General features: G+C 52.8%; 1 protein-coding gene across 3 annotated transcripts in view; it reads left to right on the forward strand.

The window, feature by feature from the left end:
- The window catches only part of CYTH3 (cytohesin 3), a 101,627-nt gene that overhangs the window by 17,088 nt on the left and 64,721 nt on the right, over positions 1 to 19,818 (forward strand). Inside the window, exon 1 of one of the 3 annotated variants that reach the window (XM_021086080.1) lies at positions 13,130 to 13,286. The exons of 1 other annotated variant lie outside the window; for it this stretch is intronic. Coding sequence is in view for 1 of the 2 variants with exons in the window: in XM_021086078.1 (XP_020941737.1) it covers positions 13,473 to 13,530 (58 nt within the window). In the remaining variant the exon portion in view is untranslated. Of the gene's footprint in view, positions 1 to 13,129; positions 13,287 to 13,402; positions 13,531 to 19,818 lie in introns of those variants that run through there. One more of the 3 variants, XM_021086078.1, reaches the window with a different exon arrangement.

Here is a 19,818-nt window from a genome sequence, read left to right on the forward strand (position 1 = left end):
TCCGTGGGTTAAGGATCCGGCGTTGCTGTGAGCTGTGGTATAGGTCGCAGACGTGGGTTGGATCTGTCATTGCTGTGGCTCTGGCGTAGGCCAGCGGTACAGCTCCGATTTGACCCCTAGCCTGGGAACCTCCACATGCCGCGGGAGTGGCCCAAGAAATGGCAAAAAGACAAAAAAAAAAAGAAAAGAATAATCTGGAAAAAAAGAGAATCATGTGGCAGCTTCGTAGCTTTGTAAAGGATTGTTTGCCTCTCAGGAGAGCATGAGGCCCCGAGGTGCTGTTTGAGCTCATGTGAGGAGGCGACCCCTGAACCCGGCGGGATGAGCAGGTGGCTCTTCTTTCTGTGGAAGGAGCCGTCCTTCACGTGACCCAGCAGACTCCCTCTCAGAGTGGACGGTTCCGTGCCGTGGGGAGAGTCACAAAAGGGTCCATCACCTCACTTTGGCGCGTTTCTGCCGCCTCGGAAAGAACCGGGCGTCCTTAGCAGGTTCTGCCTGGCAGCCCCCGGCAGCCTCGGTCTCTGTGGCTTTGCCCGTGGCGGCCGCGACGTGCGACGTGCGTGGGAATCAGCGTCTGGGTTCCTTCGCGCAGCAGGCCGGTCCGTGTCGTCACGTGATCCGTTTCCAGCCTCGTCCCCGTCCTGCCGTGACTCCGCGTGCGGTTCCTGAACCTTCCCTGTGCGGGGGTGGAGGCCGGCTTTGGTTTGGGCCGGGTGGTTGGAGAGATGGTCACGCACCTGTCAGCCGGCGGATCCCTGGTTCGTAACCTGTCGTGAAGGTTTTTAGGTTTGCGTGTGGTTGGTTTCTTCCCCCCGTGGAGAAAGTTGATTTTCAACCTTTTTGTTTGAGGAAGGACTACGCTGAATCCATGTTTTGGGCATGGATCCTTTCCTCTCTAAAAGTGCATGGCTTCAGGGCATGGGTTCAAGAGCCTGAACTTTGCCGGGAGCAGTGCTGAGCTCTGTTAGCAGAAGCAGGGGGTCTGCTCGTCCGGGACTCAGAGCGGCTTTGCTGGTGGTGGACACGTGAGACTGGACTTGGATCCTGAAATTCCAGCAAATGGTAAAAAAAAAAAAAAAAAAAAAGCAAGTGGTAGGAAACTGCGAGCCGTAGAAAGACCGGGCCAGGGACACTTGCCTGGTGCGAGGGGTGCGCTCTGCTGCCCCCCGCCCCGGCAGGCGCCCCCTCTCCTCTCTCCCTTGCTGTTTGAGGCGGGCAGTTGGTCGCATTTGAGCATCAGGCAGACCTTTAGCTACAGAGGCTGAAATCTCTGTGAGGAAAATTGGGGCTCCCTGGGGAGGTATCAGCACCCCAAGCGAAGCTGGGTTTTTTTGTTTTTTTCTTTTTTCCCTTCTGTCTTACGGGGCTTTTCAGCCTGAAGGCTGCTGCCCTGACTCTTCTCCTGACGTGAAGCCTGCCAGGGATGGAGCTCCACGAACCTTCCCGCCCGGGATGGAGGGATGGAGGGATGGAGGGATGGAGGGATGAGGGGTGGAGGGGATGGAGGGATGGAGGGGTGGAGGTGATGGAGGGGTGGAGGTCTAGCCAGAGCAGGACGACATTCGGCGCTGGGCCGTCGCGAAGCTGCATCCGACCCGTAAGTGGGTGTGGACGGCGAGAACTTCCGGACAGGTGGAAAACCCAACCACACGCAAGAGAATTTTTCGTACAGAATCTTTGTAGCGGGAAGAGCTGACCCCCAAAGAAAGAGAATCCGGAAGATGGAAGAGCTCTGGAAAGATGGTCGAAGGCCTGAGGGAAGCTGTGCCGTGAGCGCTAGCGTTGGTCTCACTTCCTGCCTCCCTCCGTCCTTGAATCATCCATCGGATGCTGGTGGAAGTGACTGAGGGAAGAAAGGGTGAAAAACCCGATCGTGAGAATTGGGGTCCGGGAGAAGAAACACCAAGGGCTGCCTGGTGACTGGTCCCTGAGAGCTCAGGGCGGGGTTAGGAGGAGCGTAGGAGACCGTGCCAGTGGCTCTGCTGATTTGGGGGTGCGGAGGCCCAGTTTGGCCAGGCGGCCGCAGGCAGCGGGGTGGGTTTGCTCCTGCGCGGCAGCTGGACTCGGAGGCCCGGGGCCACACGTGGCTTCAACGTGCTCGAGACTAGCGCGGCGTCCTCACCTCCGCCATCCCCCCCGCAGCCGTCCTCCCCGGTGCGGTGGGCAGCACCCGTCTATCTGGAGCAGAAGCCAGGCCAGATGGAGAATTACGTGCAGAAACTAGATCACAGAACCAGCAGGACGGATTCCCAGAGAAGCTGGACCACCCGTGAACGGCTGATGCAACTTACATGCGCCTCAGCCCTTCAGCTTACAGACTTGGAGCTGGGAAGAAAGCCCACCAAACCCAGCAGCCTAAGGAGCTCCAGCCGTTGCTTGGGGGGCACACTGGGTCACAGTATTGCTGTTCAGTGATAAATGAAAAGAAAACGTGACATGTTGCCAAAACACAGTGAGGGAGGCAGGTATGCTCTTTGAGGCAAAGTGTCATTTTGGAAAAAAAAAATTATAAAAACTAGAAGTACGTTTCAGGCTGAGTGTGCTTTGTGCTGTTAATAAAATTCAGGGAAGACTCAGAGATAAGTGATTGAAAGACGAGATCAGGCAGATAAAGCGGAACGACTGAGCGGAGAGCAGGAAACGGTAATGACACTGAAGGCATTTGTAGGAAGAGCGTCGTTGCGGGTGCAGCAAGTTAAAGTAGGGCTGTGACCTGAATTAGTTGCTGCTACCAAAACACCGACAGCACAAGCAGGAATCAGAGGTACGACGGGAAAACGTGTCTTTGAGCCGAGAAAACAACAGCTGCCTCTGTGTGTTAAAAGGGCTCACTCGGCTTGGATGGAATGAGTGGAAACAGCAAGTGCGTGCTGGGGAAGTTTTTAAATTTCAAAGATAAAATATCTTACAGACAGCGGGTCGGAAGAGGTGGGGAAAAAGAAAGACAGGGTACACGAAGGAAATAAGGACGATTGTGGGCTTTCCCTGCGGTGTTGCCGGAAGGTAGCAGGGCAGAGGCTGAAAGACCGTAACCAAGAATTAGCTCATTACGCTAATGGTGTTCATTTGCGAAGGCAGCAAACAGACATTCTAAGGTACTGAGACGCCAGGCCAGCACCCCGCCTTTGCTCTTAAGAAGTAGGAGAGCCAGAGTGTTTCCCCCTTCTCTAAGGCCATTTGAGGAGTTCCCGTTGTGGCTCAGTGTTAACGAACCTGACTGGTATCCATGCGGCTGCAGGTTCAATCCCTGCCCTCGCCCCGTGGGTGAAGGCTCTGGTGTTGCTGTGAACTGTGTTGTAGGTTGCACGTGTGGCTCGGATCCCTCATTGTTGTGGCTGTGCCATAGGCAGGCAGCTGTAGCTCCAGTTTGACCCCTAGCCTGAGAACTTGGATATGCTGAGGGCGCAGCTGTGAAAGAGGAAAAAAAAAAATGACTCTTTGCACCTTTTTCTGCTGCCTGTACCTAAAGCTTCCCTGATATTCATCTGTGATTTTTTTTTTCTTGAAAAAAACTTTTTCAAAGATGTACATTCCAGTCCACTAAGAGAGAAATTAAAATAACTCAGGATGGGGAAAGCTGGGACATAAAATAAAACCGACCTTGAATTGAAATCATTTAAACGTCAACTTAAGTCTAAATAATTATAAATTTGGTTACAAGTCAAAATTCAAATGTCATAAATAATTCTTTTTTTTTTTTTTTTTTTTGTCTTTTGCATTTCTAGGGCCGCTCTGGCGGCATATGGAGGTTCCCAGGCTAGGGGTCTAATCAGAGCTGTAGCCACCAGCCTTTGCCAGAGCCACAGCAACGCGGGATCCGAGCCGCGTCTGCGACCCACACCACAGCTCATGGCAACACTGGATCCTTAACCCACTGAGCAAGGCCAGGGATCGAACCCCCAACCTCATGGTTCCTAGTCGGATTCATTAACCACTGAGCCACGACGGGAACTCCAAATGTCATAAATAATTCTTGAAAGAGAAGATATGTAATGAAAAGACCCCCCCCCAATAATTCAGTAATCATGGCAGTAATAATAAAAGTGGATCCAAGTTATTCTAACAGAGGTGGTAGGTTGGGCAAAGGAAAGACCCTGCCTGTTCTTCTTACAAAGGGGACATCAGAAGTTCCCGTTGTGGTTCAGTGGTAATGAACCTGACTGGGATCCCTGAGGACGCGGCTTTGATCCCTGCCCTCATTCAGTGGTTTAAGGACCTGGCATTGCCATGAGCTGTGGTGTAGGCCGGCAGCTGCAGCTCTGATCCGACCCCTAGTCCGGGAACTTCCATGTGCTCCAGGTTCGGCCCTAAAAAAGCAAAAAAAAAAAAAAAAAAAAAAAGCAGGGCGGGGGGATATCAGTGGATTGATTGGCTGCACCCGAGGCATGTGGAAGTTCTTGAGCCAGGGAGCGAACCTGAACCACAGCCCTGACCTGGGGTTTTGTGCATTTCACATCACTGAGGGCAGAAAAACGTAAAGCAGTCTGATCTCGGATAAGGTCCTGTCAGATGGAAGCATGGACCGTGGTCCCGTTTAGTTTTTGTCACTGGGGTTTTTTGTTTTTTTTTTTTGTTTTTTTTTTTGTCTTTTGTCTTTTTGTCTTTTGTTGTTGTTGTTGTTGCTATTTCTTGGGCCGCTCCCGTGGCATATGGAGGTTCCCAGGCTAGGGGTCGAATCGGAGCTGTAGCCACCGGCCTACGCCAGAGCCACAGCAATGCAGGATCCGAGCCGCGTCTGCAACCTACACCACAGCTCACGGCAACGCCGGATCGTTAACCCACTGAGCAAGGGCAGGGACCGAACCCGCCACCTCATGGTTCCTAGTCGGATTCGTTAACCACTGCGCCACGACGGGAACTCCGTCACTGGGTTTTTGAATTTATTTAGATGATTACCTCTGATAATAAGATAAAGATAATTAAAAGATACTTTGCAGAATCTTGAAGAAGACGCAAACGCCTCGTTGGGGGGGAAGGGCTTCGTGGGAGCTGATCCGTTTTGTGAAATGTTTTTCTTAGAAATTGAGGTCCCCAAACCACTGGGAGATAGGTTTGCACAGATCTTCTGGAACGTCTGAGAGGCAGGAGGGCCTGAGGAGGAGAGCAGGTGGGAGGGGAGGGAGGAGACCAGGGTCTGGCGGGGTCTCGCACAGGTGCACCGTGTGAGGGCGGGGGGACCGAGCATCAGTGGCCCTCGGGGAGGAGCCAGCTTGGGCGGGACCCGAAACTTAGCATCTGGAACACCTTCTTTAAGAAGCATCATACAACATTGAGGCGAAAACTTGTTTAGAATGAAAAAGAGGTCACCACTTTGACGTTTTTAAAAAGCTTATAAAACCACAGATAAGTCAAAACCCCGAAAGCCCCCACCATTCATTTCTCTCCTTGGCACAATTTCCTTTCATTTTTGGTTGCCCACCCTAGCTGATGGAGAGCCTCTTCACGGGACAGTAATTTTGTATTTTGCTGTAAAAGGAATGGAAAGATGATCCAGTCTGTCCTCTAGAATGGCTGGATGAACATTTTAAATGATTGATAATTTGGGAACGTTTTTTCCCAAGATTTTGACCATCAGAGTTTTAAGTTTGTATTGTAATATATGATTTTTTTTTTGCCACTTTAAAGCTTTTACTAATCACCTTTCTTTCAGTTTTTGGTTTTAAATTTGACCAGGATACTTTGTTCACATCATATTTGAATTTTTGAACGATAACATGTTCTGAAAAAATATATACAAGATTATTTTAAAAGTAGTACCCCTGAAGTTCCCTTGTGGGGCAGTAAGTTAAGTCTCTGGCATTGTCACTACGGTGGCTCGGAGCCACTTCTGTGGCAAGGGTTCACTCCCTGGCCCGGGAACGTGCTTGTGCTGTGGGTGTGACCGAAAAATAAATAAAAAAATGAAAGTAATGCACCTGCACGTGCAGTTGAAATGCCGAAAACAGTTGTCACTACCAGGTTGCGTCGAGTTACATAGTTGAATCGTGACTTGTCGACGAGCAGGTTTGGGATTTTGTCACCCTGCAGCCGTTGTGAGTGCCGTCTTAGCTGTCAGGTCTGACGCTGCCACACTGCATCCGGACGAGATGCACCGGTTACGGCGTGACGCCCTGGGCTGCATCAGACACGCAGCTTCCCCGCAGACCCACCTGCTCGCTCGGGACTGCAGGTTTAGAACCTCTACACAGAGGCATTCTCATGCATCCCATTTTTCACCGTTAACGCCAAAGGGGAGAAAAAAAAGAAAACGGGGTGTATTTATAGGCTTACATAGTGTGGTCATCAAGCTTATGCCTAACGGAGAGCATTTCCATTCTGATTAGACTTCCGGGAGAATCCAGCCTTCTCTTTAAAAATTTATATATCCGACGGGAACCCTTTTCCACAGATGGCCCTTCAGTTCAAACCTCATTTCTCCTCCCCTAACTAAGCTCACCTTTGAGGTGTTGGGCCCTGGAAGACCTCGTCCTAGTAAAATAGCACCTCTGCCGTCCACCGCGGGCAGGTTGCCCTCGGGTGAGGCGCTGCAGGGCGCCTGGAGTCACTGGTCCATGCGCTCAGATGTATTCGGCAGAAGTGGCTGAAAGCCACATAAGTACATCCCACGGAACCCGAGCGAAACACGTCTTGGACTCAGGCTCCCCCTGCGGGTCCCTGATGCCTGCCCCTTAGACCCCAGCCTGCCAGGAGGGGAGGGGAGCAGCAGAGCCGTGTCTCGGCCCAGCCCGCCTGCGCCACTGCCACCGCCACCGTGCTCCTGTCCCGCGCTCCAGCTCCTGCGCTCCTTCGCTTCCTGGTCACTGCTGGCCGGGCCTCGGTCCAGGGGCAGCCTTTCAAGGTGTCTCCTCATCCCTGCTCTTCTCGCCATCAGCAGGTGCTTTCACGCCCAGAGCAGAGAATCCTGAACGTGCTCTAGTTCTCTGTTCCTTCTCAGGCCACACCGAGGGCCCAGGCTTGCTGGCTGGGCACGTCAGGAGGAGAAGCGACTTTTGAGCACCTCGAGTTGGGCCCTGGGGCGTCCCCGGGAGGCTCGGGGATCACCTCCGGGCCTGCAGGGACGGGGCCGAGGGAGGGCGAAGGTGGCTCCCACCTGGGTCCGGCTTGGTTCTTCCCGTGGCAGCCCCAGGGCGGTGCCCTCTGTCCACGCGGGATCCACAGCAGAGCAGGAGGGTGTCTGTTGAGCCTGCCCGAGAATTCCTCCTCCCTCTTTTTCTTTCTTTCGTTGGTTCTCTTTCTTTCCCTTCCTTTCTCTCTCTCTCTGGCCGCACCTGCAGCATGTGGACGTTCCTGGGCCAGAGAGGATCCCAGTCCCAGCTGCGCCCTAAAGCACAGCTGCCAGATCCTTCAACCCCCTGTGACGGGCCAGGGATCGAACACGCAGCGACCCGAGCCCGGGCGTTGCTGTAGTTGGGTTCTTCACCCACTGTGCCACAGCAGGAACTCCCAGAATTCCTTCTCTTCAGAGCTGCTGGCTCCGTTGCCGAGCTCACCGCCTGGGGCTGTCCTCGAACACCCGGAAGCCTGGGCCGGGCAGCTTCCTGTGCTCACGGGAAGGTAGCTTTCCTCCGTCCTCCTTCCTTTGGGGGAAGACATGTTTGGCGTGTCAGGGCACACACACGAGCCTGTCCTGCTTCTTAGAAATACTTCTTTTTTTTTTTTTTTTTTTTTTTTTGTCTTTTTGCTATTTCTTTGGGCCGCTCCCGTGGCATATGGAGGTTCCCAGGCTAGGGGTCGAATTGGAGCCGTAGCCACCGGCCTACGCCAGAGCCACAGCAACACAGGATCCGAGCCGCGTCTGCAACCTACCCCACAGCTCACGGCAACGCCGGATCCTTAACCCCCTGAGTGAGGCCAGGGATCGAACCCGCAACCTCATGGTTCCTAGTTGGATTCGTTAACCACTGCGCCACGACGGGAACTCCTTAGAAATATTTCTTTTGGTTTCTTGTTATGCTTACAATATTGATTCATGCAGTTAAAATGGAAAATGTAAGTTGTTATCACTGCTTTTTCTTACACTTTGGCCTTTTCGTTTAATTTCCCGGAAGTCACTCCATGGTGGTACACCCACACGCATGTTGGAACTCCTCCTCACTTGTTAAAAACAGCTGCATAGTATTTCCTTGTGTGGTTGTCCCGGTTTATTTAACCAGCACCTAATCTTTTGATATGTTGCAGTGAATATGCCCATTTTTGCAGATTTCTCTGAGAGAGAAATTTCTGGACGTGGGAGTCCAGATCCAAAAGAAATGTTGGTGACATGACCAGACTTCCCTCCACACCCATGTGCTGTTTCTGACTCCTGCCAGCCAGGTGGCAGAGAGCCTGGTCCCTGCAGCCTCATCGGCAGGATGCTGGCTGGCCATCTCGGGGGTTGTGACAGCCTGGTGGTGCAGAGGTGGCATCTTGGTGTGGTTTTGCTTTGCTTTCCTGTCCTTGTGCCCATGTGTCTGTTGGGTTACGAACTGGCCTTTTCCTCTTCAACTTCGAAGGTCCTTCTTTGTTAAGGGGGTTCGTGCCTACGAATTGCAGATGATACCTCTTTGCCATTTCGCCTGTGATTTTGCTTCTGACTGTTTGTTTGTTTTGTCTTGTTGCCCTGAAGATCTGTTTTCTGAATGCAGCCAGAGGCATTTGTTTTTTCTTTTGTGGCGTCTGCGTTTTGAGTCATACTTGGAGATGACTTCTCCATTCCACGATTATAAAAGAATGTTGTCTGTTTTATTTTACGGGTTCCCTTTCTATTCTTAAGCCTTTGAACTCCTTGGAGTTGGTTTTGATGCATGGGGTGAGGTATACATACAGCTTTATCTTTTTTTTTTCCCAAGAGACTCTATTGTTCCAACACCGTTGATTAAAAAGTTCATCTTTCCCTTGCTGCCTTTGTCATAGACTAAATTTTCACCTGATTTGACCCTTTCTGGACATTCTCTTCTGTTCCATGAGACTCTTATGTAGATACTGCTTGGTTTTCCTTCCTCAGAGGCCATGCTACTTGAATGTTGCTTAGAGTTAGTTTCCTCCCCCTTCTTCTTTTTTTTTTTTTTTTTTTTGGTCTTTTTGCTATTTCTTTGGGCCGCTCCCGCGGCATATGGAGGTTCCCAGACTAGGGGTCTAAACGGAGCTGTAGCCGCCGGCCTACGCCAGAGCCACAGCAACGCGGGATCGTTAACCCACTGAGCAAGGGCAGGGACCAAACCCGCAACCTCATGGTTCCTAGTCGGATTCGTTAACCGCTGCGCCACGACGGGAACTCCTCCCTTCTTATTTTTCTTTTCAGAGTTTTCCCGGCCAATTTTGTTTGTTTTTCCTTATGATCTTTACTTCGTGGTAGCTTTGATTTGCATTTCTCTGATAATCAGGGATGTTGAGCGTTTTTCACGCGCTTATTGGCCTTCTGTCTACTTTGGAGAAATGTCTATTCAGGTCTTTTGCCCATTTTTCCATTGGATTGTTGGCTTTTTTGCTGTTGAGTTGTATACATTGTTTGTATATTTTAGGGATGAAGCCCTTGCCAGTTGCATCATTGGAAACTATTTTCTCCCATTCTCTAAGTTGTCTTTTTTTTTTTTTTTTTTTTTAAATGGTTGCCTTTGTGCTGTTCCATTGCAATTGAGGTATTTTTTCCATTTTATTTCCATTTTATTATCTAGTTATTGTTTGGATTTATGAAAGCTGTTGATTTCTGTATGGTTGCATCTCACTAGCTTACCAGATTATCTTACTGATTTTAGAAACGTAGCTTTTTGGTTGGGTCTCTTGGATTTTCTACTTCTGCAGTCATTTCTTTGGCAAGTGATAATTTTATCTCCTCCTTTCCAGTTTTTATTCTTGAGATTTTAGTCTCTTGTCCATTTGCATTGGCCCCGAGTTCTGTTGGAAAGTGTTCATTTTGAGACACTAGGGAGCCCTCCATATGGAGACAGTTTTGAAGCTTAGGAAAGAGAACAGGGCTGGGAATCACATTTGCAAGTCATGAACGGAGATGAGAGTTGAGACAGTGGGAGCCTGTGTATTTGCTGAAGGAGAACGTGCAGTGGGGGCAGGAAACAGAGCAGGGGACAGATCGGTGGCCGCTTGTGGGTGTTGATGGGCAGAGACCACAGAGGACAGGAAGGAAAGGCTGGCTGGCGTTCTGTCTTTCTTTTTTCTCCTTTTAAATAGATGTGATCTGGGGAGCGGTCTTAGATTCACAGCAGAATTGAGCAGGAGGTTCAGGGGTTGTTTGTATACCTGCCGCCTCCCCCCTCTGCTCTGGACAGCCCTCAGGGATGGTCCACCTGTTACTGCTCTTAAAACCGCCTGTCGACACATCACCCACTGGCCCCAGTTTACGTTCGGGTTTGCTCCCCGTGTCAGATCTTCTGTGCGTTGGGACAGATGTGTAATGAATGAGGTGGATCCATCCTAGTACCATACAAGATCGTTTCACCAAAGGGCTTTTCTTTTTAAATTTACTTTTGCTTGCTCAGTATGCTTGGCCATGTTGTAGGCTATTTACATTATGCTGCTGTTGGTATTTCTTTACAAAGCACAGCTGCCTCCATTAGCCTCTGCTGAACTGCATCTTGTCCATTAGCAGTCATTTCTTTAATCTTTCAGTATTTTTCCCTCAGCCCTTTTACTTGTTTTAAAACAGCGGTAAAGAGATTCTTTTGGTGGAAATTGTTTAAACAATTACCTGCAGGAAGGAATTATGCTTGAATGGGAGCCCGAGGGTGGTTTCTTTTGGTTACAAATGAAGCAGTTAAAATAGATATTAAGATTCACAGTGTTTCTCTGATTTTCTTGGAAGTGAATTTAAAAAGAAATTCTTTTAAAAAGAATACAACTAGGAGTTCCCTCTGTGGTGCAGCGGTTTAAGGATCTGGCATTGCTGCAGCTGTGGTGTAGGTGGCAGCTCCAGCTTGGATTCCATCCCTGGCCTGGGAGCTTCCATATGCCATGGGTGTGGCCAAAAATGAAGGAAAAAAAAATACAACTAACTCTTAAAACATTAATAGCCCACTCTTCCGGTTGGAACAAGGTTCTTAGCCATTTTCCTGGGTTCGAATGATGCTCAACCTCAGAAGGTTGTCTGAGATATTTAAGATGTATTGTCTTCTTTTTTTTTTTTTGGTTACACCCATGGCACATGAAAGTTCCTGGGCCAGGGATTGAACCTGTGCCGCCATAGAGACAGTGCTGGATCCTTAAACCACTGTGCCACATCGAGAAGTCCAAAAATGTATTTTCTTTTGTTAGAATGTTAGAATGAGTGAAAGCCTTGCTGTCTTTGCCTGAAGCCACCTGTATACCCACTGCTAATCTCAGCCAAACTGACGCCACCCTTAGACTCTTGCAGCGCCAGGTGAAGGCTTCTGTGCACGTAGCTAGACTCATGTTCTCTCTGGGGTTTGCCTCTCTTGCCACCCCCGGAAGTTGGCTGACTTTTGAGATTTAGGAAGAAATAAAGATAAGCTTATAAGTAGTCAGATTCCTGTGCACTGCTTGGACACATGAGTGGAAGCTTTTTTTGGGGGGGTGGTGCTTTTTAGGGCCACACCTGTGGCATATGGAGGTTCCCAGGCTAGGGGTTGAATCGGAGCTGCAGCTGCTGGTCTACGCCACAGCCACAGCAATGAGGCATCCAAGCCCCATCTACGACCTACACCACAGCTCACAGCAACACTGGATCCTTAACCCACTGAGCTGGGCCAAGGATTGAACCCATGTCCTCATGGATACTAGTCAAGTTTGTTAACCACTAAGCCACGATGGAAACTCCCCATGGGTGGAACTTTCTCACTGGCAGAAATTCTTGTGGGAATAAAAAGTGTGTTTTTGTTTTTATTTATTTATTTTGTCTTTTTGCTATTTCTTTGGGCCGCCCCTGCGGCATCTGGAGGTTCCCAGGCTAGGGGTCGAATCGGAGCTGTAGCCACCGGCCTACGCCAGAGCCACAGCAACGCGGGGTCCGAGCCGCATCTGCAGCCTACACCCCAGCTCACGGCAACGCCGGATGGTTAACCCACTGAGCAAGGGCAGGGACCGAAGCCGCAACCTCATGGTTCCTAGTCGGATTCGTTAACCACTGCGCCACGACAGGAACTCCTGTTTTTATGTTTTTTAATAGAAATCAGAGAACCATGTAGGTGAGAGGTGGGTGCTGCCTCTGCTCAGCTCATTTCATCAACAGATGTGGGTCATGTGTTTTCTGAGCCTCTGTTGCTGGGGACATGGGCTGTCCTGGGAAGAGCAGGCCCCCGGGGTTCTGCTGCACAGTGGAGGAGGGCACAGGGCACTCGGATCCTGAAGGAGCCTCCCGGCCTGGGGGCTTCACCACACGCTCTGTGTCAGAGGGGAAGTGACCGAGTTGGCGGTGGCAGGACGCCGCTCGCTGTCCTGTTCCTTGACTGCCGGCGGCGTCTGAGTTTTCATCTGTCAGGTGACCACGTGTGAGGCAGGGTGGCAGGCTGTGGGCGTGGCCGGCGTGGGGCGGAGCCAGGACACGTGGTGGCGGAGGCCCTTGGGCAGAAAGCGTCCTGACGGCGCGGGCACCAGCGCAGACGTGATGGGGTGCGTGGTAACCGAGCCTCGAGAAACGTGTAGCTTGTCCCCGGTGTGGCGAGGGACACCCCCGAGCTCAGCAGAGCCGCGTGGTGGGCTGGGAGCAAGGCGAGGCGAGGGGCCTGGGGGGCCATGGGCTGGGACGCGTCCCTTGGGACCAGATTAGAGGCACTCAGACGAGGCACGGGGGGCTCTCGCTCCTGCGCTGAGGGTGGGAAGGGCCCGTGGAAACGGAAGGCCTTCTTCACTGGCTTGGGCCGCGTCCCTTATTTTTCCAGCGCGTCCCTTGAGCCCTGTGATCGCCCATCTCGAGGAGGCCCGCCCTCTCCTGTGTGACGACCTCTTTGAGCCAGGGGTTCCTTGGTCCCGCCCTGCTCTGTTAGTTTGCACCGAACTCTCAGCTCTTCTTCGCTGAGCACAGCTGCTTGGCGGGGTCGCCAGGTCCCGCGCCCCCAGGGGGTTCCAGTCTTAAGTACAAGTTGTGCTGAAACCAGCCCCCCTCCTTGAGCGTCCGGGCCTTGAGGTTGAGCCTGAGTCATGCTTGCGTGTTGTCCTCCGCTTTGGGGCTTTTGGTGTCCTCTCCTGCCCCAGACCCGGGACACCCAGGGCGTCCTCTAACAGCGAGGCCCCGGGGCCTCTCTCCTCCTCCTCCTCCGAGAGGCTCCTTGGCCCGGCTGCAGATGGGACCAGGGGAATGTGAGTTCCTGGAAAGGCAGACCTTGCTCAGCACCCAGAAGGTACTTTGATTCTTCTCCCAGGGCCGCGAGTGTCCATGCTTGTCTGACGTTTGCATAGCTGGGAGGCTGACTCACGGAGCTGCGCGGCGGCTCTCCAAGGCGCGAAGGTTGGCCCTGCCCGGCTCCCGCTGCACGTAGCGCTGCACGTAGCGTGGTCAGGGCCCCTGAGTCGGGGCTGCAGGCGGGATGGTAACTCTGATCAGCTCGGTGATTCAGAAGGAGGACTGCGTAGTGCAAAGTCGAGGTCGGTAAGAAGGCCTTGAAATAGGGTAGGAACTGGGACCAGAGACGAAGAGGCGGGTGGACTACCTCAAACGGAAACTGGTTCCTGAGGTAGTGACAGGTTCTAGGATCTGGTGACCCCTTGGATATGGGCCAGAGTAACTCCAAGCGTGTCTAACTTGACCCAGAGTGAGGACTTGAATCCGGGCGGGGAATGGGACCGACAGGAGGGGTAGAGGTCAAGAGGATGGGTTCGTTTCTGGACACGGGCTGTTTCTGTAGGGTTTCCTGGAGCAGGGGTCTGGCAGCCAGTTGAATACAGTGCAGAAAGTAGCACCTCGGAGACAGTTGAGGTCGTGAAGGCGTTGAGGTGTCCAGAGAAGCTGGGGTGTGGCGGAGCACGTGGGTGCCTGGGGGACGGGGTTTTAGGAGCAGCACCACTGAAGGAGCTTGGCCAGAAAGGTCTGGGCTGCCTGGAGGCTGCAGTGGACGGAGAAGTGAGGGTGGAGGCGGTGACAAGTGGCTTCGGGTGACCAGAGGGAATCTTTGGGAAGACCCCGGGGAGGTGACCGGACCTGCAGGAAGTCTAGGAGCCACGCCCAGAAAGCTGAGGGCAGCGACAGGAAGCTGGGCCGGGGGAGCTGTCCTGGGGGAGCTGTGCCCCAGGCGGGCGGCCTGCTCAGGTTGCCCTCTGGCTGCTGCGGCGACTGTCACCACCGGGTCCTGGTGGCCGCTGGCACCGGTGAGGCGATCTCTACACGGTCCTTTTTTTTGGCAGGCCCTGCGCTCTTTCTTGGTGGTCTTAGAGGAAGATGAAATGGAGAGGGGGAGGCAGGGCTGCCAGGAGAGACCCGGGCCCCAGGCTGGGCAGCGAGAATCCGAGCGCTGGATCCCGGGCCTCTGGCCCCTCCTGCAGCTGCAGCTCCCGAGGCCTGCCTGCCTCTGGCTGCTGTTCTCCCAAGATCCGAGAACTGATTTGCCTCCGGTTTGTTTTAATTGTCAGGAATGTGCTTATGTCTGGGTTGGATTAAAGGGCGGTTGAGTTTATCCAGGATTGGCTCTGGCAGCGAGTCTGGAAGGGCTGGAAAGCAAGGGAAGGTTGGAAACAGTGCATCTCGAGGCAGGTCGGGGAGGTGAAACCTCGGGGGTGTGGAGAGACCAGGAGACAGGCAAGTTTTAGCCGCGGGTGCAGGCGGGGGCGAGAAAGCCCAGCGGCCAGATGGTTCCCGGTTAGGCTCAGAGGAACCTGAGGGTTAGGAGTCTGGAGCGGGACCGTGTTTTGAGGCTTTTCGGGGACAGCAGTGAGGTGTCCTCGCAGTGTTTGAACAGGGAGGTGATTCCTACCTTAGGCTCATAGCCTGTAAAGCCAGCACCGTCTCCCCCTCCGAAGGCCACAGATGGCTGGCTGTGCAGCAGCAGAGGGAAGGATGGCTGTGTCCCCGCCGGGCCGGAGGCAGAGCTGCCCCGCGGTCCGGCTCGGTGAAGACCCCGTGTGCAGCAGGTGTTAGCGGTGGACTTGGTGTGGGTGCGGTGTTTCTGTGGAGCGGCGAGGGCATCTGGGCAGGACCGTGACGCCCTTGAACTGTCCCGCCCGCCGTTCAGTCGCCTGCCCACACTTGGAGGTGGGAGAGGATGTGATGATGTGTTAGTTGCCGGTACCGGTTCCCTGGGGTAGGTTCCTGTTTGTCTCTGAATTGATGGGTCAGCATTGAAAGCAAAGAGCGTGTGCTCAAGGCAGTTGTATTTCTTACTGCAAATGGATAACCAGGCTGATTTGAAACATACATTTTTTGAGTGTGACTGTTGCGTACAAGGACCTGGGAGGTGGGCCGACTCCTGGCGCACAGACAGACCCCATCTCGATGTCATGTGAGCCGTGAGACGTTTCTCTCGTGCTGCAGAGCCCTCGAGTCTCTGCTCGGACCGTGTCCTTGCCTGGAAGCAGCTTCTCGTCAGCGCCCTGCGCCTCACCTGCCTGGCTCCGTGTCCAGGTCACCTCCTCCGCCCTCCCTGACCCTCAACCCGAGTTTCCTATCGTTCTGCCTTTCCCCTCTGCACCTTACTGAGGTTTTGTGATATGAATCATGTGTGTATGAGGGTGGGGTGGGGTGGGAGTTGGCGCTTTTCCTTACCGGCCGGGAAGGGTAAGCTGGGCAGCGGCTGTGGCTTTGTCGCTGTGCGTGGCCCCTGCTGCAGGCACAGCCCCTGCTCCAGAGCAGGTGTTGAGTAGGATTTGCTAAATGAATGGAAGCTAAGAAGAGGCCTAGAGAAGGGCCCCCAGGACCGGGCCTGGCACCCCGAGGGGCGAGGGGCAGCCCTGCCGAGGGCTGAGAGCAGCTGTCTGTGACCCGTGGCATGCCACATGTGACCTGCTCAGCCGCGGAGTAACGTCTTATTTTAAGGTGGAAATAGCGTTATCGATTTTCTTTTTCTTTTTTTTTCTGATCGTGAAAGTACAAGCTCCTAAAAGTTTTCAGAAAATTGCAAAGAAGAGACTGAAAAATCATCTCTCATTCTGTCATGATCACCATTTTGGTGTGTTCAACTTGACTTTTCTGTGAGTGAATATGTATATTTTTCAAAACGGGAGCCAAATTCTCTGTACCTAGGGTTTCCTCCCAGCCCTTCTCGTGTCATTACATGGCAGACATCCGTCAGCGTCGGCGAGAGCCACACTGTCATTGGTTGGCCGTGTGGCGTTGTCGTTGGCGTGCCAGCCGTGGCTCCTCTTGTGAACACAGGGTTTTTCGCCGTGGAAATTGCACGGTGAGAAACAGTCTTCAGATGGGGCTTGCAGGCCTCCGGGACTGCACTTCCCTTGAGCCTAGTGGCTGGTAGACTAGAATGCAGATTGGGATGGCGGGTGTTTATTTTTGACTGGGTCTGTCTCCTTGGGGTTTGCATTCGTCATCGATGCCCTCTGCAGATCCAGACACCACCAAGAAAGTACCCCCTGGCCCCCCAGTAGAATGGGAGTAGGTATTGTTAGTTTTAGGTGCCTGAGGCTCTGCTTTAAGGGGGAGAAACTCCTTGTAAGTGTCTAGGTGAAAGGTGTTAATAGTAGTTAATACAATAGTAGCAGCAGCAGCAAGAGTGCCACTGGTCAGTGGTTAATTGCGGCGTGCCAGCCGCTGCCCTAGCACTTGGAGGGGGCATCGTAGCTCCTTGCCGGTTCTCACAGCAGTCCTCGAGATAGGCCTGCCAGCCCCTCCGTGCAGACGAGGAATCTGAGACTTAACCAGATGCAGTAACTCGCACAGGCTCACACGGGAGGAGCTGAGCTGTGGCCCCTGGCCTGCCCGCGGCTGGGCTCCGCTTGGTGACCACGTGCGCCCCGCTCCGCGCGCCTCCCAGGAAAACGAGTGCTCCATGGCGGTAGCGAGGTACAGTTTCTTTATAAGCTAAACGAGGCATCATATTTTTAAAAATAGAAGCAGGCATGCTGTAACGTTTGGGGGAGTGTGTGTAAAATTAAGACGTGGCCGCTCTTACCGCCTTGGCGGCAGATGGTAGCACCCGGCTGAGACAGGTCGGTCAGGGCGCCCTGGTGCCCGGCTGCCTTCAGCCGGGTGTTTCCTCCTTGCACTCCCGCCTCTCTTTTTCTCTGGCTCCGTCAAGTTTCACCTCCTGTTCCTCCAGCCTGCACTCTTGCTGGACAGCTGCTAAACATCTGTTGCTCGGCGCTGAGACGTGCGGTGGGCGTGTGTACACGGTGGCTCCGTCTCCTGCTGGAATCCGCTCCCGGAGCCTTCAGAGCGAAGGGGCCGCGTGGCCCTGGGCAGCGTCTTGTGTCCTCGCTGTCCCCACAGCCGCAGGGGCTCTGCATGACCCATAAAGACGCCTCTCAGAACTGAGGGACCTTTTGCCGTCACAGGAGTAAGGAAAAGACCAAGACGAGGCGACGGAGGAGGAGGAAATCTATTTAAAAGGGCGGGTTTGACTCTCTGACGGCGCCTCCGGTGTTGGGCGTGAGGGGACCGTCTGTGGTCTGGGCCGAGGGGGTGGAGTGGGAGGCAGGTCTCGGGACAGCCCGGATCTCCAGCAGCTAAAATGTTAAGGTCGAGCCTGGCTCGGAGGCAGATAAAAGTTCCTTTGCCTCCTCTCCTTGCTTTAAAACTGTTCATTTTTAATTTTTAAGGTCATGTGCCGGGGGCGTTGGGGGACACACACTCACACACACACACACACACACACTCTTTGCTACCAGCCTGGCTCTTTCAGCCTAGCCTGACCCCTGAATCCTGCCTCCCACACAGCTTGCGAACTCGAGTCTTTGCTCACAAAGACTGCTCTCCAGCCCTTCTCCTCCCTCCGAAGTGCTCCGTGTTTGGCCCGAGCGTTTGGAACAGAGCTGGGCTATGGGGCATGTTCGTGAGTGTGCGCTGCTGTCCTGCGGGGCTGGAGCGTGAGCTCCAGAGCAGATGCGTGTGACCGCGGAGCTGCCCTCGAAGCCGTTCCCAGTGTGCCCTGTGATCTGTTGACGGTGCCTCTTTGGCACGGGGAAGAGGTGGCGGGCAGTGGTTCAAGAGAGGGAGAGGAACGGAGGCTCAGGAAGGCAGGTCCTTAGGCCTTTCCTCTGTGAGCCGGGGTGCGGCCCCGCCAAACCCTAAATCAGGCTGGAAAACAAGGGGAAGCTTCACGTGTCCCCAGTCATCGTTAATACATTTTTGTTTAAATAGGAGACGCTGAGTCAGAGTGAGCCCGAGCACCGATCCGCTCGTTGAAGTCTCCCACATTTTCCTGATTAAAGAAACAGACCCCGAAGCAAATCGGAGGCTCTTGTTTGCCGCAAAGTTAGCGTTTTTATATCCTGGTTCAGCCGAGGTCCCACTTGTTCACATTCACGGTGGAATTTTCTGCTGGGGGATCCTAACATTTTGAGGAACGTTTTCAATAAAGTTTATGAGATGTTTTCGTCTTGGAAGATGTGCAGAGACCCTGACAGCCCCCTCGGGTGGAGAACTACAGATTTACTGCTTACGGAGAACTTAGTTGATGGACATGCTTCCCTTTGCAAGCCCTGGGAAAACCTCCCCAGGCGCCTTTTTTTTTTTTTTTTTTTTAAATGGCTGTACTTGTGACATACAGAACGTTCTGGGGCCAGAGATTAAATCTGAGACGCAGCTACCAGCTACACCACAGCTACAGCAGCGCTAGATCCATGCTTGGACCTGAGGATTGAATGTAGTGACTTGAGCTGTTGCAGTCAGATTTTTTTTTTTTTTTTTGTCTTTTCAGAGCTACACCCACCGCATATGGAGGTTCCCAGGCTAGGGGTCCAGTCGGAGCTGCAGCTGTTGGCCTGCACCACAGCCACAGCCACGCCAGATCTGAGCCACGTCTGCGACCTACACCACAGCTCATGACAGCGCCCCCCCACTGAGCGAGGCCAGGGATCGAACCTGCCTCCTCACGGATGCTAGTCATGTTCATTAACTGCTGAGCCACGACGGGAACTCCTGCGGTCTGATTCTTAACCCGATGCGCCCCAGCGGCAATCGCGAACCTCCCCAGCCTTGTGCTTTGGAGGCAGCTGTCCGTGTGGGTGGCACCCGTCCTTGGTCCGTCTTTACTGGGAACGTTTCCAAGTCTAATGATTGTTGTAGGTTTCTGCCACAGACCCTTTGCTGAGGTTAAGAACTCTTTTATTTTTAGTTTACCACATTTTTTTTTTTTTTTTTTTTTTTTTTTAATCAGAAAGGGCTGTTGAATTTCACCAAACGCTGTTTTCCCCTATTTGAGACAGTCTTGTGTTTTTCATTAGGAGCCTTTCGGTACTATTGGACTTTTATTTTTAAAAAAGCTGTTTGCAGGAGTTCCCATCGTGGCTCAGCGGAAACGAATCCAACTAGGAACCATGAGGTGGAGGGTTTGATCCCTGGCCTTGCTCAGTGGGTTAAGGATCCGGCGTTGCCGTGAGCTGTGGTGTGGGTTACAGATGCGGCTCAGATCTGGCGTGGCTGTGGCTGTGGTGTAGGCCGGTGGCTACAGCTCCGATTCGACCCCTAGCCTGGGAACCTCCATGTCCCGAGGGTGTGGCCCTGAAAAGCAAAAAAAAAAAAAAAAAAAAAAAAACAAAAAAACCCAAAGAAACAAACAAAAAAACGAAACCACAGCCATTTGCACAGTGTATCTTCTCACCCGAGGCTTAGAGCTGCTTTGAAAAGCGGACTTCGTAGCTGTGTCACTACCTGAGTTTTTCCTTGAATTTGATTTCTCCTTCCCTCGGTGCCTGTCTCCTTTCCTGCGGTCCATTTTGAGGGGATTTCAGCACTTAGAGGCCAGTGCCTTCTTCTTTTCTCAGAAGCCT

This window comes from Sus scrofa, chromosome 3 (assembly GCF_000003025.6).
Source record: "Sus scrofa isolate TJ Tabasco breed Duroc chromosome 3, Sscrofa11.1, whole genome shotgun sequence".
NCBI lineage: Eukaryota > Metazoa > Chordata > Mammalia > Artiodactyla > Suidae > Sus > Sus scrofa.